Genomic DNA, 17,306 nt, shown 5'->3' on the forward strand with positions numbered 1-17,306 from the left:
TTCTTTTTTTTAAAAAAATCATTATTTTAATAGTAATACAGGTGAAAGCAACTCCTTACTGCAGTCTAAAAATTATATTCGGAGGTGCTTTGCTGTTAAATGCAAATTCAATTTGCTGTCTCAGTTTCTTGTTTTTCTGACTTTCTGAGAGGTCATTGTTTACACGGTTCTGGGCTGCTGACCTATCTTTCCTAGGAATGCAAACCCTGGCTCATTGGACTGTGCATAATAGGACACCCTGATAGATCAGAACTGCTGAGCTCAAGAGGAAGGAAAACTACTGCTGAATAAACAGTTTGCATGTGTGAACGTGCATGATTTTTCATGCATATACTTTCAAGCCAGCATGAATTAATTTGCTTCTGCTGCTAAGAGCCTTACTGTCAAAGATTCTTATTTTTGCTTTTTAGCACAATCTTTATAACACAAAAAATATGTAATGGTTGGGTTTGGGATTTCAGGACTGGCATGGGAGCTTGGATTTCTCTTAAGATTTCCTCTGTTCCTTATACTGCATACTAAAGCCTGGGTTACAAGGAAAAAACATTTACCATTTGGAGAAGATGCAAAAGCTGTATACAAAGCTAATACACACATATATACTAAGACTGGATGAATGATTTGGTTGGAAATCTGAACCAGCTATCTACTGAAATAAAGTCTGAATTTAGGATTAGTAGATAACCCTTGAGCAACAGAATGAGCTGCTTCTCTGTGACCAGTCTAAAAGAACACTGGAATTTACCAAGTCTGTGGTCAGTAACAGAAGTTCTGTGTTCATCTATCTCTAACACACTGAGAGTCCCAGTCCTGCAATATTTGCGCTCAGATAACTCCTGCCAGAATCAGGTAAGAGTAGCATATACAAGAGGACTGCAGCACTGGAGTATGTATGAATATTTCAAAAAGTTGAATTGGACTAATCAGAGATTTTTCTAATAACTTCCTTGCCTCTTGAAATGGGGGGGGGGGAGTTGTCCAAGTAGCCACAAATTGTTGATACCTACTGTGATAAATGAAGGAGGGGGGAGAACTACCTATTTTGGACACCCAGCCAACCAGTTAGCTACAAAATCCCTGTTAGGGATTTTGCTTTACTTGTAAAGGGTTAAAAAATCCCAGAGGTAAAAGGGAGTGGGCACCTGACCAAAAGAGCTAATGGGAAGGCTAGAACTTTTTAAAATTGGGAAAAAACTTTCCCTTTGTCTGTCTGTCTGTTGTTCTCCAGAGAGAGGAGACACAGAGCAGCAGTGCTGTAAGAAGCTTTAACCAGGTATGAAAAATCATTAAATCACACCTAGGAATTACTTATCTGAACCCCAGATATGTAAGTGAGATCAGGGAATGTCCAGGAAGACGCAATTAGGTTTCTCTCTTTTATTTCTTTATGGCTTGTGGACTCCTCTGTGCTAACCCCCAAAGGCTTTTGTTTTGCTTATAGCCATTAAGCTGGACCTCAAGAAAACCATTCTTGATGCTTAATTATTATATTTGCTCTTTTTAAATCTAGCAATAGCTTAAGTTCCAAATGTATTTTCTTTTTTTGTTTGTTTTTAATAAAATTTACTTTTTTTAAGAACAGGATTGGGTTTTTGTGTCCTAAGAGGTTTGTGCATATGTTGTTTAATTACCTGGTGGCAACAGCTGATTTCCTTTGTTTTCTTTCTCAGCTCTTCCCCAGAGTGGGGGTGAAAGGGCTTGAGGGTACCCCAAAGGGAGGAATTCCCAAGTGCGACTTCCTGGGACTTCCGGATGTGGCCTGTGGGCTGTAGTTTGCCCACCTCTGACATAGAGGAAATGAAACAAGAATACACTAGGACACCAAAACTGCCCATGAAGGGACACACAGATGTTGCACGCATTTCCTCTTATGTTTCCTAGTTTGTCCAATACTTACTCCAAAGTCTTTTCCCGTGGCCATGTCACATCTGTTCCTCATATATAAATTGGTAAGCCCTGATGGTCCAGCAGAGGCCGAACGTTAGAGAGGAGGCACTCACATTATAATGGGAGGATTGCAGATGATTTTACAGCACCAGTGTAGTTAATGCATGGACAAAACTTGACTTTAGCTCAAATGGAGCTGCTTGAAATTCCTTACTAGAAGCAGGGGCAACAATAACTTCTAAGGAAAGAGGAGGGATTTTTAAAGTTAAAAGAATGAAAGGAGGAGAATATTTTAAATGGCTAATTGAAAAATGTTTTGGAAAGTATGTCATGAAAATGTTTTGCATTAGCTTATTTGTACAGTGAAGGAAAACATTCCACTCACATTCAGTAGGAAAATGAAAAACTGAAAGTCAGGATATTTACTTTGAGGTACTCTTAATGAACAGCAGCTTGTTTGAGTCTTTATACAACATATAATCCAGAGATGCAGGGCAGCATTAATCTTCTTAGACTGCCTTTCTAATACAGAGCTGTTGTAGCTGTGTTGGTCCAGGATATTAGAGAGACAAGGCGAGTGAGATAATATCTTTTATTGGACCAACTTACTCATCACTGTCACCAATAGAATTTGGTTCAATAAAAGATATTACCTCACACGCCTTGTCTCTGTAATACAGAAAAAGTTATGTAAATTGAATTGGCTCATTCAAATATTCAGTAAATGGGAAATGGTAGAATACTGCAAAGCATATAATGGTTTTATTCTCACTGGACGAAATTCACTTCCCACCTTCAACAAACACACTGGCTTCATATGGGGAGTTACATAGAGGGCAGAGTGTGGAAAGTGGTACTTTGCTCACCATGTATGCAGAGACCCTCCACAACCAAATCCTATGTGATATGCATATGTGGCCAATGGATCCACATAACTACAGACTCAGTAGCCACACTCCCATACTTCCTCTACATGCTAAGCTATGCTCCCTGGCTGCCCTCCACTGGCACAAAAGAACTGCTCTGGTTTTCCTGTGCTGGAGCCTTTTCGTGGCCCCTCCATCCAAGGATGACTTTCACCTAATATACACAGAAGTAACAGAGTCCAATCTTCCGATTCATTCAGGGTCTTATCATTCTAAATTTCTACACTAACTAGATGATTATTCCCCAGTAGGTTTATAGTGTAACAAGTTTCATGGGCTTTTCTTTGCTATATATATCTTAGCATGTATAATTCTTCACAGCACAAATATCAAAGAAAAGTCATCTCTCTATTCAGATACTCTTTCACTAAAGCATAAGTCTAAAATAGGAACAATATGACTATGTGATAGAAAAAACACTCCGCTTTTTACTTTTAACTTCAAAATGGTTCTGTCAGGATAGCTGAGCCAAAATAAAATACCAAAGGAAAAAAAGTAATTAAAAGAGTGCCTCATACTTTACAATGACAAACCTATATGTTATGTTACTGCTTCCTCTGAAAGTCCTGCAGGAGATCACCTCTGCAGCTAGGTCTGTCCATTTCTTAAAAAACAAAGACAAGCAGAACTAGCTGAGGGTATCAAGGCATATTAACATTTTAATTCATGCCAGTACATTCTTTGAGGGCAATATTCATTTGAAAGTATGCAGCGTCTGCACGTCAGGAACTTTGTGTAATGTACTTTGGCAAAAGTCACTGAAGACCAGAAGAACTCTAGTATCTTTAAAATTCCCTATAAGGAGATCAGGCAAGCCCAAGAAAACAGATTACTGGCAATTTCAAACCAGGATGTTTTTGTTACTGATGTCTCTAATAAAAATGAATGGCCTTGTGAACATAAACAATCCTTTTAAAATTTCTTCTGTTCTAATTATAGTTGTAAATGTTTCTGTGATCTTATAAACGGTGCTGTATTAAGGATTCACCATTCAAACTCGGATTATGGACAGGGCTGAGAAAACAAGTAGCCGAAGTCATCAGATAGCCTCTATTAAGAGGGTCTAAAAGGAGAGAGAGGGACAGAATATTAAATGCCTGGCTAGTGATTTAAAATCAAGGTGTTTGTTGCCAGTGAACTGAAAAAGCACCTTAGAAAAGCACCTTCATGACAGAATGTAACACAACTTTTTAGAAAGAGGAGATATCTATTGGAAGAGGATTTTGAAAATGAGAGAGAGTGCCTCAAGCCCCTCGGGTTAACAGGAAGGAAACTTTTGGAATTCTCTCGGCTCATTATCCTTGTGTTATAATTGCAGCACTTTAATTCTCACCTTCTGGTGTCCAAACTCATTCAAGATGGTGCCAAGCTTTTTCGTATGGCTGCGTAGTTTATGAGGAGCAATTGCCGGATTGGGATCTCTCCAGTCAATGGACAGGCGATGGTTCCAGAGGTGTCGTCCCTCCTGAATATGAGCTGACTTGATACTAGGATCAAATCGATGCACCTCACATCCACTGTTGGCCAGGCTGATTTCAAACTGGTTATCATCACTGCTCAGTCTACAGAAACAAACAAGATATTATTATTACTGCAAAAAGAAATTGTACCCAACGGTTGAATTATCCCAGACTTTCATGGATACTCAAGGGGAGAGGATACTCCTACATACTGGCTTTTGAAGCAGAGCAAAGGAACTGTTTTTTAGATTGTAAACTTGCTGTTGCAGCACAATGGGGACCTGATTCTGACTGGGTCACTAAAAATAAACAGAATAAACAAATGGAACACTCTCTCTCCCGCTGAAGATTAAGAATCAACACCAATAACTTCACAGCAAAAGGAAATTTAAAAAAAAATAACTACCTTCCTTAGTGCAATATGCTAAGTGATCTTTAGGGTATTTTTAGAGATTTGTTTTCTTTTAATTGCTATAACCCTATTTACACATCAAAAATATTTCAGGGGGATTGCGTGAACTAAATTAATCAGAATAACTGAGTGTAAATCAGCATACTAGAGCTGATGAGCATGTAAGAGGCTCAGTGATTGAGGAAGACATTTACCTCTGACAGTCTTTCAGTACTTTCAAATTGTACATTTCAGAGAACCAGATGCACTACACCAGATGCAGGCAATACTTGCACTGCCTTCAAAAGGATTTTTGCCTGTATAAGGACTGCAGGATGAGACCAAGAGAGTGGAAAACAGAAAAAGTATATGTGGAAGACAGGAAGTTGAAATGTCTTAGGCCATTTGGGACATCAACAACAAACACAAACTGAAAAAAATAAGGTGAGATTCAAAAAACAGATCTGCTTATCCTTCTGCAACATTCAAACGTGGCTGTGTTGAGGGTGAGGGTAAGTGATAATGCAGTAGCGGAAACAAAGTAAACAAAAGATGCTTCAGAAGACAGATCTTCTGTATAAGTAGCTTGAGTTAGAAAAAGAAAGGAGACCCCTTCATCCAACCGTGGATAGAAAACAGTTTCTGTCTCTAGTGTCAGTACAATGAAACATGCTGTTGTCATTGAACTCTCTTATTTTACACTAAGTAAAGGTGAAGACACAATACTGCTGTAATCAATAGTTACACTGAAATTTCATGTACAGTGCACAGGCAGTGGAAGAGGTGGGTTTCAAAGTGGGGAGAAATCACACCCTGGGAATAACCTTTTGTTCAAGGGGCCTCTACAGCTTGTGTAAAAGTGGAATAAAGGCTCAACACTGGCCCTGCTCCCAGCCCTCTCTGGAGGGGACAGACCAGGGATGTACTAGAGCACATTAGGCATAGCGAGAGTGCAGTGCAGTATAGCTAGTCTCTACTTCTTGGGGTTCATAGAGGGCCATGAGAAACAGAACAGAAATTAGAGCAGATGGGTTGTTTCTGACTTGCACTGGGAGCCAGGCAGGCCCCTGCACAGTCCCAGAATACACCTTTGCCACACACCCCATTTCCAAGTGCACATTCCTGGCCTGCTCATGTATTACAGGTCTCGAGGGGACAAAGACAGAGAGGAGCAGCTGTGAAAAACTTGCAGTTTTAAGGTCCTATCTTCCCCTTCTGTTGGATTTTCCATAGAAGGAGATAACCTAGGCCTACAGATGGGGGGTGGGCAGGAGGGCAATTTCCAGGCCTGGCTTGTGTCTGAGACACATTTTGCATTGATTTTTAGGTAGTTTTTACATTAACTAACTCTTATACTGTGTACGGTTTAACACAGTGTTTCAAAGAGACACTTAAAACCTCAACTGGTAAGTTTTTGAAATCCCATATTATCCCAGTTTGAATGTCTGCATATTGTGTTTGTAACAGAGTTAGTTTAATATAAACAAATTTAGCACTGATAATGCTACAGCTCACTAATACATATTACAATTCCATATCATTCTGGGAAATCCTGTCCCCAAAGCAAAAAAAGGCAGCATGCATGCTAGTACTCGAAATAGTTAAAATTAATATCAAAGGGCCTCCAGAGGTTTTAGGCACGGCTCACTCACACTGACATATAACATTTCTCCCCTTTTGGCATAGCCCCCACATATGCAAAATATTTTCTTCAATTATTAAAGATTACAGATTTAATGCAGGGTTGTCCCTTTTACACTCAAATTGAACTGCTGCATTTGTGTGACATTCTCCCCCACTGTGGAAGATGCTGTTAATTTGAAGCAGCTGTTTTTCATTTGCTCTTTATAAAATGAATTAGAGGAGTGGAACATTTAAAGACGATTTTTGTCTTACTCAGAACAAAATTACTTTTCTGCCAGTCATGAACCAAAGAACAGAAGAATTAAGTGGCAATGAGTCTGAAAGACTATAAATAGAGTCTGAGGGAATTAAAGCCTGCTTTTTTGTAACACAAAGTACTTTCTTTTTTTAAAAAAAAACTGCTTTATGGGATGTATTTTGCTTGGGTGTATGATTATATACACACACACACACACACACATACACATGCGCATCTTATGAGGCTAGCCTAGCAAAAAATCTTCATGGTGAAGGTAAAAAACTTGTGAAAAACTCAGACATACCTAAACTTTGTTTTGGTATTAAAATTACATGTTTGTTTGAAATATGCTGTGTAAATACTTCAGAAAAGAAAAAGAAAACAGTAGGGAGGAGGAGCTCTCTCTGGGTGAAAACTCAGAACTCACCTGTAATTTTCCCCAATGAGAAAACTTTCTCACCCAACTGTTTTTGGTCACAGACTCTTACTTCCTCAGATCCAAAGCCTAGTGAAGTCAATAGAAAGACTCCCTTTGACTTTGATAGCCCTTTTACTCTCGGCCCTGTCATAATCACTGATACACGAACACATTTCTCAGTTATTCCAATCTTGAAGGGAATGGATTCATTTCTTTTTGCTCATTATTAAATCCACACTATCAAAATCATAGAAATAAATTGTGCAGGCTCAGGGCAATGGGAGATGGATTCTCTCACTACGTCACTGTTTTGAAACTGGTCTAGGACAGTGTAAACAAAGTTTAATTAAATGACAGTTTGGTGAACTACGTGAATTTCAATCTCAACATTTTGTGAACACTAAACTGACTAAAACATTTTACAAGAAGGCCACAATGTTTTTATTATTTATCACTTCAGCACAAGTGCTCTGTCACTCCTGACCACATAGCGTGCTTTCTCACCCTGGAAAATCTGATTCTTGGCTGGGGAGTGGAGAAAGATGTTTTACAAATAATTCCTTTGAAGTAACTGGTAATTATACAAGAATTTCCTGCTTAGAGAAGGAAGCGTTTGCTTCTCAGTTGACCTCATTAACTTCCATCTTCCTTTAATGGAACCATCACTCTTAAATTGTTAATTCTTTACTTTCCATCATGTGCATCATTGTCATGTTGAATATGAGAAAGAAAAGGGAAGGACCTCACAGAAAGAAAGGTTTTTTCTTAAATCACATTCCACAACAGGGACCAACACTTGTCAACAAGTACTAAAGGCAACTGAATACAACCCAAATTTTTGTTAGATAATACTGTTACACTTTGCTTTAAGAAATGGCCTTTTCATGCTAAAATGCATTCATGTTAAAATGCTTTTCTGTTCCTCCAAAAGGAGTACTTACCCAAGTGAATAGAGACGGCATTGCTTGCTTTTGATTCGATGAACTAAACTGAACCTGTCATCAAGACAGATTGACCATGGCTTCTTTATGGTTTCAAAGTTATCTGTCAGGCTGTTCATATTCATATGTTCACATGAAATCTGTTGAAATCAGAAGAGGTTTTGTTTTAACGTGCAGAACACCAATCTTTTAAATTTACTCTTGGTTTACTTTGTGGGGGAAAGGTGGAGGGTAGGAAAATTAAAAATTGTTTAATTATAATCTGAGTTACAATCAGGTCCATGGCTATAAAGACTGGTTGTTTTTTCCTTGTTTGTTTCTTTTGTTGGGTGAAGACTGTCATGGATCAGAAAAATCCCTCCTAAGACCAATACAAATATTAAAGGCAAATAACTGAGCTTCAGTATTATATACTGAATCGATTTCCCTAAAAACAATTCACTTGAGCATAAAAGTCAATTTATTTTTCCTTTCAAACATTGGACTGAATTCTGCATTTTGTATCATTTTGGAAAAAATCTCGTAACACTTGATTATCTAGACCAGAGGTTCTCAACCTTTTTCTTTCTGAGGCCCCCCAACATGCTATAAAAGCTCCATGGCCCACCTGTGCCACAACAACTGGTTTTCTGCATATAAAAGCCAGGATCGGCATTAGGAGGTAGCAAGCCTGGCAATTGCCTGGAGCCCCATGCCACAGGGGCCCCTGCAAAGCTACATTGCTCAGGCTTCAGCTTCAGCCCTGGGTGGTAGGGCTCAGAGCCCTGGGCTTCAGCCCCCTGCAGTGGGGCTTCAGCTTTCTACCCTGGCCCCAGCAAGTCTAATGCTGGCCCTGTTTGGAGGCCCCCCTGAAATCTGCTTAGGGCCCCACAGTGGGCCCCCGACCCCTGGCTGAGAACCACTGATCTACAGGCCTGTGATTCACTGTTATTATTTATATAGTGCCATAGGTTTGCTACGCAATTTACAGGCAAACAAAAAGTTGATGTCTTCTGTTTTGTCCAGGTAGAGCCTCAGACAGCTAGCTCTCATCCAATTTCCAATCTCAACCAACACTAGGAAAGCACAGACACTGACCTCTCTGGAACTGATGAGACAGAACAACTAAATAACAGCGCTAGAATGGAAGTCATTGGATACTATTAATTTGGGCTTGAATAGAGACTGGGAGTGGCTAAGTCATTATGCAAGGTAGCCTGTCTCCCCTTGTTTTTTTTCCTGCAAACCCCCCCCCAAGACGCTCTGGTTAAACTTGGATTATTGCTGTGCACATTGTAAGATGAGCTGTTGCCAGCAGGAGAATGAGTTTGTGTGTGTGGTTTTTGGAAAAGGGGGGGGGGGGTGTGGGGGGGGGGGTGAGAAAACCTGGATTACTGCTGGAGGTGACCCACCTTGATTATCATGCGCATTATAAAGAGGGGTTTCAAAGGGGGATGGGCTGTTGCCAGCAGGAGAGTGAATTTGTATGTGTGTGTGTGGGGGGGGGGGGGGAAGGGTGAGAAAACCTGGATTTGTGCTGGAAATGGCTCTACTTGAGGATCACTTTAGATAAGCTGTTGCCAGCGGGGGAGTGAGGTGGGAGGAAGTTTTGTTTCATGGTCTCTGTGTGTATATAATGTCTTCTGCAGTTTCCACGATATGCTATGCATCCGATGAAGTGAGCTGTAGCTCACGAAAGCTCATGCTCAAATAAACTGGTTAGTCTCTAAGGTGCCACAAGTACTCCTTTTCTTTTTACGAATACAGACTAACACGGCTGTTACTTTGAAACAATTCAGGCTGAGCTCTAGCAATCACTATCCATATCCTCTGTTTACAAATAAACAAAACACTCACTTTTAATGAGGCTTAATCTTTAAAATAAGAGGATCTGAGCATCATCATTGCCAGGAGGCACTGGAGATGGATTGGTGATGTGCTTTGGATGGAAACTGATTCCATCACAAGAGTAGCAATAAGATGGACACCTGAAGGCAAGCGAAAATGAGGCCACCCGAAAACGTGGCGAAGAGCTGTGGAAGCCGAGCTGAAAAACCTGGGACACAGCTGGGAAGCTACTGAAAGACTTTCCAGAAACAGACAGGAGCGGAGGAGCTTCGTCATTGCCCTAAACGCCAGAGGCGTAATAGGAACATGATGATGATGATTATGATGAATCTTTAAAATACCATTATCTTGAAAATTACCATTTGGAGGGCTGCATGCTGCATTTTTCCCCTCTTTAGCTCATAATACCTATGGTAAATTAATGAAAACTTAAACAGTTTTTCTTCATGCTGTCCCCAAGATTCACTAAGCCGTAAGCACGAATGGAGGCTTCTCTTCTCTCCCCAGGCCCATTCAGCCCTGGTCTACACTAGGAGTTGAGGTCGAATTTAGCAGCGTTAAATCAATTTAACCCTGCACCAGTCCACACGACGAAGCCCTTTCTTTCAACTTAAAGGGCTCTTAAAATCCATTTCCTTACTCCACCCCCGACAAGGGGATTAGCGCTGATATCGGCCTTGCTGGGTCGAATTTCGGGTACTGTGGACACAATTAGATGGTATTGGCCTCCGTGAGCTATCCCAGAGTGCTCCATTGTGACCGCTCTGGACAGCACTCTCAACTCAGATGCACTGGCCAGGTAGACAGGAAAAGGCCCGCGAACTTTTGAATTTCAATTTCCTGTTTGGCCAGCGTGGCAAGTTGCAGGTGACCATACAGAGCTCTTCAGCAGAGGTGACAATGCAGAATTCATCAGCAGAGGTGACCATGATGGAGTCCCAGAATTGCAAAAGAGCTCCAGCCTGGACCGAACAGGAGGTACGGGATCTGATCGCTGTATGGGGAGAGGAATCCGTGCTATCAGAAATCCGTTCCAGTTTTCAAAATGCCAAAACATTTATCAAAATCTCCCAGGGCATGAAGGACAGAGGCAATAACAGGGACCCAAAGCAGTGCCACGTAAAACTTAAGGAGCTGAGGCAAGCCTACCAGAAAAGGAGAGAGGCGAACAGCTGCTCCGGGTTAGAGCGCAAAACATGTCGCTTCTACGATGAGCTGAATGCCATTTTAGGGGGTTCAGCCACCACTATCCCAGCCATGTTCTTTGACTCCTTCAATGGACATGGAGGCAACATGGAAGCAGGTTTTGGGGATGAGGAAGATGATGAGGAGGAGGAGGTTGTAGATAGCTCACAGCAAGCAAGCGGAGAAACCGGTTTTCCCGACAGCCAGGAACTGTTTCTCACCCTGGACCTGGAGCCAGTACCTCCCAAACCCACCCAAGGCTGCCTCCCGGACCCGCCAGGCAGAAAAGGGACCTCTGGTGAGTGTACCTTTTAAAATACTACACATGGTTTAAAAGCAAGCATGTTTAATGATTAATTTGCCCTGGCATTCGCGGCTCTCCTGGATGTACTCCCAAAGCCTTTGCAAAAGGTTTCTGGGGAGGGCAGCCTTATTCCATCCACCATGGTAGAACACTTTACCACTCCAGGCCAGAAGCACGTAGTCGGGAATCATTGTAGAACAAAGCATTGCAGTGTATGTTTGCTGGCATTCAAACAACACCCATTCTTTATCTCTCTGTGTTATCCTCAGGAGAGTGATATCATTCACGGTCACCTGGTTGAAATAGGGTGCTTTTCTTAAGGGGACATTCAGAGGTGCCTGTTCCTGCTGGGCTGTTTGCCTGTGGCTGAACAGAAATGTTCCCCGCTGTTAGTCACAGGGAGGGGGAAGCGGAGAGGTGCTAGCCACACGCTGCGGGGAGGCAAAATGCAACCTTGGAACGAAAGCTCATGCGCTATGTATGTAATGTTAACAGCAAGGTTTACTGTGAAAGAGTGTACCCATTGTTCTATAAAATCTGTCTTTTTAAATACCACTGTCCCTTTTTTTTTCTCCACCAGCTGCATGTGTTTCAAGGATCACAGGATCTTCTCCTTCCCAGAGGCTAGCGAAAATCAGAAGGCAAAAAAAACGCACTCATGATGAAATGGTCTCTGAGCTCATGCTGTCCTCCCACACTGACAGAGCACAGACGAATGCATGGAGGCAGACAATGTCAGAGTGCAGGAAAGCACAAAATGACTGGGAGGAGAGGTGGCGGGCTGAAGAGAGTAAGTGGTGGGTTGAAGAGAGGGCTGAAGCTCAAAGGTGGCGGTAGTGTGATGAGAGGAGGCAGGACTCAATGCTGAGGCTGCTGGAAGATCAAACTAATATGCTCCAGCGTATGGTTGAGCTGCAGGAAAGGTAGCAGGAGCACAGACTGCCGCTACAACCCCTGTGTAACCAACCGCCCTCCTCCCCAAGTTCCATAGCCTCCTCACCCAGACGCCCAAGAACGCGGTGGGGGGGCCTCCGGACACCCAGCCTCTCCACCCCAGAGGATTGCCCAAGCAACAGAAGGCTGGTATTCAATAAGTTTTAAAGTTTTAAACTTTTAAAGTGTTGTGTGGCCTTGTCCTTCCCTCCTCCACCACCACTCCTGGTGCTTCTTTCCTCCACCAACCCTCCTGGGCTACCTTGGTAGTTATCCCCCTATTTGTGTGATGATTAATAAAGAATGCATGAATGTGAAACAACAATGACTTTATTGCCTCTGCAAGTGGTGCTCGACGGGAGGAGAGGAGGGTGGGTAGCTTATTGGGAAGCAGAGTGAACCAAGGGGTAGGGGGTTTCATCAAGGAGAAACAAACAGAACTTTCACACGGTAGCCTGGCCAGTCATGAAACTGGTTTTCAAAGCTTCTCTGATGCGCACCGCGCCCTTCTGTGCTCTTCTAACTGCCCTGGTGTCTGGCTGTGTGTAACCAGCAGCCAGGTGATTTGCCTCAACCTCCCACCCCACCATAAACGTCTCCCCCTTACTCTCACAGATATAGTGGAGTGCACAGCAAGCAGTAATAACAGTGGAAGTATTTGTTTCACTGAGGTCTAACTGAGTCAGTAAACTGCGCCAGTGTGCTTTTAAACATCCAAATGCACATTCTACCACCATCCTGCACTTGCTCAGCCTGTAGTTGAACAGCTCCTGACTACTATCCAGGCTGTCTGTGTATGGCTTCATGAGCCATGGCATTAAGGAGTAGGCTGGGTCCCCAAGGATAGCTATAGGCATTTCAACATCCCCAATGGTTATTTTCTGGTCTGGGAATAAAGTCCCTTCCTGCAGCTTTTGAAACAGACAAGAGTTCCTGAAGATGCGAGCGTCATGTACCTTTCCCGGCCATCCCACGTTGATGTTGGTGAAACGTCCCTTGTGATCTACCAGTGCTTGCAGCACTATTTAAAAGTACCTCTTGTGGTTTATGTACTCGCCGGCTTGGTGCTCCGGTGCCAAGATAGGGATATGGGTTCCGTCTATGGCCCCACCACAGTTAGGGAATCCCATTGCAGCAAAGCCATCCACTATGACCTGCACATTTCCCAGGTCACTACCCTTGATATCAGCAGATCTTTGATTGTGTTAGCTACTTGCATCACAGCAGCCCCCACAGTAGATTTGCCCACTCCAAACTGATTCCCGACTGACCGGTAGCTGTCTGGCGTTGCAAGCTTCCACAGGGCTATTGCCACTCGCTTCTCAGCTGTGAGGGCTGCTCTCATCTTGGTATTATTGCGCCTCAGGGCAGAGGAAAGCAAGTCACAAAGTTCCATGAAAGTGCCCTTATGCAGGCGAAAGTTTCGCAGCCACTGGGAATCGTCCCAGATCTGCAACACTATGCAGTCCCACCAGTCTGTGCTTGTTTCCCGAGTCCAGAATCGGCGTTCCACCGCATGAACCTGCCCCATTAGCACCTTGATGCCCACATTGCCAGGGCCCGTGCTTTGAGAAAATTCTGTGTCCATGTCCTTATCACTCTCGTCACCGCGCTGACGTCGCCTACTCGCCCGGTTTCGCTTTGCCAGGTTCTGGTGCTGCAAATACTGCTGGATAATGCGTGTGGTGTTTAATGTGCTCCTAATTGCCAAAGTGATCTGAGCGGGCTCCATGCTTGTCATGGCATGGCATCTGCACAGAAAAAAAGGTGCGGAACGATTCTCTGCCGTTGCCCTGACGGAGGGAGGGGCGACTGACGACATGGCTTACAGGGTTGGCTTACAGGGAATTAAAATCAAGAAAGGGGGTGGCTTTGTGAGAAACTGAATGGTCCCCTCAAGGATAGAACTCAAAACCTCAAGGATAGAACTCAAAACTGGGTTTAGCAGGCCACTGATTTCACAGAGGGAGGGAGGAGAAAATGAATACAAAACAAATCTGGTCTATTTCTTGGTTTGAGCCACTTCATCTATCTTTATACATCTTGCTGGCAGCAGACTGTGCAGTACGACGGCTACCCATCGTCATCTCCTGGGTGCTTGGCAGAAGATGGTGCAGTATGACTACTGGCCATCGTCTTCTGCTGACTGCTGATTAAAAGACAGTGCATTGCCGGTAGGACTCATCGCCATGAGATGAAACTTAAAAGGGAAATGACCTGGCTGAGTCACTCCCATGTTTGCCTAGGCGCCCCGATCTCATCGAGGTCAGTTAAAAGAGCACCCAGGACTACGTTGACGATGGCTACCAGTCATACTGCACTTTCTGCTGCCAAAAGGCAATAAACTGCTGCTGTGTAGCAATGCAGTACCGTGTCTGCCAGCACCCAGGAGACATACAGTGACGGTTAGCTGAGGGGGCTTCATGCTTGCCATGGTATGGTGTCTGCACAGGTAACTCAAGAAAAAAGGTGGAAAACGATTGTCTGCCCTTGCTTTCACGGAAGGAGGGATGGAAGGGGGGCCTGACGATATGTACCCAGAACCACCTGCGACAATGTTTTAGCCCCATCAGGCACTGGGATTTCTACCCAGAATTCAAATGAGCGGCGGAGACTGCAGGAACTGTGGGATAGCTACCCACAGTGCAACGCTCCGGAAATCGACGGTTGCCTCGATACTGTGGACACACTCCGCCGACTACATGCAGTTAGAGCATTTGTGTGGGGACACACACAATCGACTGTATAAAAACGCTTTCTACAAAACCGACTTCTATAAATTCGACCTAATTTCATAGTGTAGACATACCCTCAGTCATATAAAAATCAGCAAATAAATAGCATTGCAATAACAAGCACATAATATATCGGTGCTCATTTTAAAATACAAAAAAAATCTGTATTCCACAGGAAATCTATTTGCAGCAAAATAAATAAACTTCAGAATGCTCTGAGTTAATTGACTCATGATACTCAAGCAATTACAATGCTCAGAATTTGGAAAGCTTTTAACAGCTCTTGGCAGCATGGGCAAGAGGAGAGGACACCAGACAGGGAGCCAGGAGCCCTGGGTTGCATTCCCAGTTCAGCCACTGGCCTGTTGTATAACCTTGAGCAACACATTTCACCTCTCTCGGCCTGTTTCCCCTCTCCTCCACCACCCTTGTTTGTATTATCTAATTAGATTGTAAGCTCTTCAGGTAGGGACTGTCTCTTACTATGTGTTTATACAGAGCCTAGCACAAGGAGCTCCAATCTTGGTTGAGGCCCCTAGGTATTACTTTAATACAAATAATAATGAATGAAACATATTAAGGTTTTCATGATAACCTAATCTTAGTATTTAAAGTGCCTTCCCAGGTCCACACCTTGCTCAGGCAAGGGATTATGATATCTTCTCGATTTGGCGGCACTGGTCTTTCATTTCATTGAAACTTGCTCAGTCCACAAGAAAAACAAGACCTGATGCCCAATTCTGTAAATATCTTTCATTTCTTGTGGCATTTACTCCTTTTATGGGGCTATCATGGTCACTTATTAATTCAGTAGCATCTGTTAGATCAGCAATGAGGGTTTCTTTCATTTCTTGATTTCACTTATGCCTGCCCCAGAGGTCAGTCATCATTCTGGGAGGTGAACCTCTTGATTGCTATGTCAAAAACTATAAACTCTTTACTAATTGATGCTCTTGTAGGTTTTGACCCAACTAGCAGAGTCTGCCACAATGTATTAAGTCACTGAATAAGGACTGTTTTCTGTGCTCTAAGCCTGCTTCAGGCTAAGCATCTCTACTTGACAACAAGAAGTATAATTAATTTGGTTCCATTTAGATCTTACTGTCTTCATTTGAATCATCTTCATTCCTGCTTTCTCAGTATACTTCATTCTAGTGAGTGTTTGGGGCACAGACATCACTGTAAAAATGATTCAGGTACTTCTAATCATACAGCTAGGGCACCCATAGGTCTGCAGATAAGCAGGGATTGTGTTACCCTCACAATTACCAACAGACAGGGACAGTGGTATATTTCTAGGTATCATCCTCAGAAACACTGTATAAAGAAAGAATTTCTTATGGGAGTGACACAAACACCAATCTTATAAAGTTCTTTGTTATTCCCAGGTGCAAGACACAGAATAGACAAGTTGCAAGTCAGATGTTCAGGGATTACTTGTTGGTAGATAAGGATAATAAAATACCCACCCTGTTCTAAACTATGGGCATCTAGCGGCCCTTCCCATTCTTTCTTGGGTGAAATACACATATAAATGTCATTGTAAAAAGTTACATCTTTAGCAAGACATCCAGGCCTGATTCTCAGATGTGCTGAGCACCTGCAGCTCCCTTTGACTGCAACTGGAGTTCTAAGTGTTCAGCATCTCAGAAATTAACCTCTCTCCCTCTACTCCCACCATTTTTTTGGGGTGAATAGAAGAATATTTTGCTACAGAGAGATTGGATCGCTATTGACATTACTGGGGAAACCTGTTTAATATATAGGGGGACCTGCCACTTCTCCTAAACTGGTTGAGTACCTAGAATGCATATTTTTCAAGAAAATGTGCCTGGCTACCAAATGATTATTTAAAGGTCCTCCAGTGCCTGCCACAAAACTTTTGGGACCCCCCCCCAGCCCTTGTGTGTCTATTTCTGAAATTTCAGATGTACTGTACTCGAGAAGCGGCACAGGTAGCAATGATGGATTTTATAAATAAATGTTCAAAGGAAAGGAGTCTCTTTCTAGCCTCTCTTTTAACCATCATATTTAAGTTGATCACCATTGTTAAGTTGCACAGCTTCAGAAACAATATATATAATCTAAACAAGATGCAACCTTCAGCTCCATGGGGATTGGAAATCATTGTAACTCTTGTTGAAGAATCTTTTTGGGGGGAATAATTGATTGCGTTTTGCAAATTATTTTCAAACTGGATATCGAAATGGAAACCAACCTGAGGTGTGGTGATATACTTCAGGAACCTCAAGGCCTCATAATTCAGGGAAGGAGTTGGACTTGCCCAAGGCTGCAGGTCTACGTTCCATCGTATAGTCTGTAAATACAGAAAAAACACTTAAAGGAATGGCATCTCTCAGTAAAAGCATAAAATGCAGGGGCACAATATATTAAATGAGATATAAGTTTAAATATAA

General features: G+C 42.7%; 1 protein-coding gene across 1 annotated transcript in view; it reads right to left on the bottom strand.

The window, feature by feature from the left end:
* Positions 1 to 17,306, bottom strand: part of METTL24 (methyltransferase like 24) — an 86,676-nt gene that overhangs the window by 26,829 nt on the left and 42,541 nt on the right. Inside the window, exons 2-4 of the mRNA XM_027819843.3 lie at positions 17,108 to 17,206; positions 7,906 to 8,045; positions 4,147 to 4,375 (exon numbers count right to left, since the gene is read on the bottom strand). Of these exons, the coding sequence (XP_027675644.2) occupies positions 4,147 to 4,375; positions 7,906 to 8,045; positions 17,108 to 17,206 (468 nt within the window). The remainder of the gene's footprint in view (positions 1 to 4,146; positions 4,376 to 7,905; positions 8,046 to 17,107; positions 17,207 to 17,306) is intronic.

Source organism: Chelonia mydas, chromosome 3 (genome assembly GCF_015237465.2).
Source record: "Chelonia mydas isolate rCheMyd1 chromosome 3, rCheMyd1.pri.v2, whole genome shotgun sequence".
Lineage (NCBI taxonomy): Eukaryota > Metazoa > Chordata > Testudines > Cheloniidae > Chelonia > Chelonia mydas.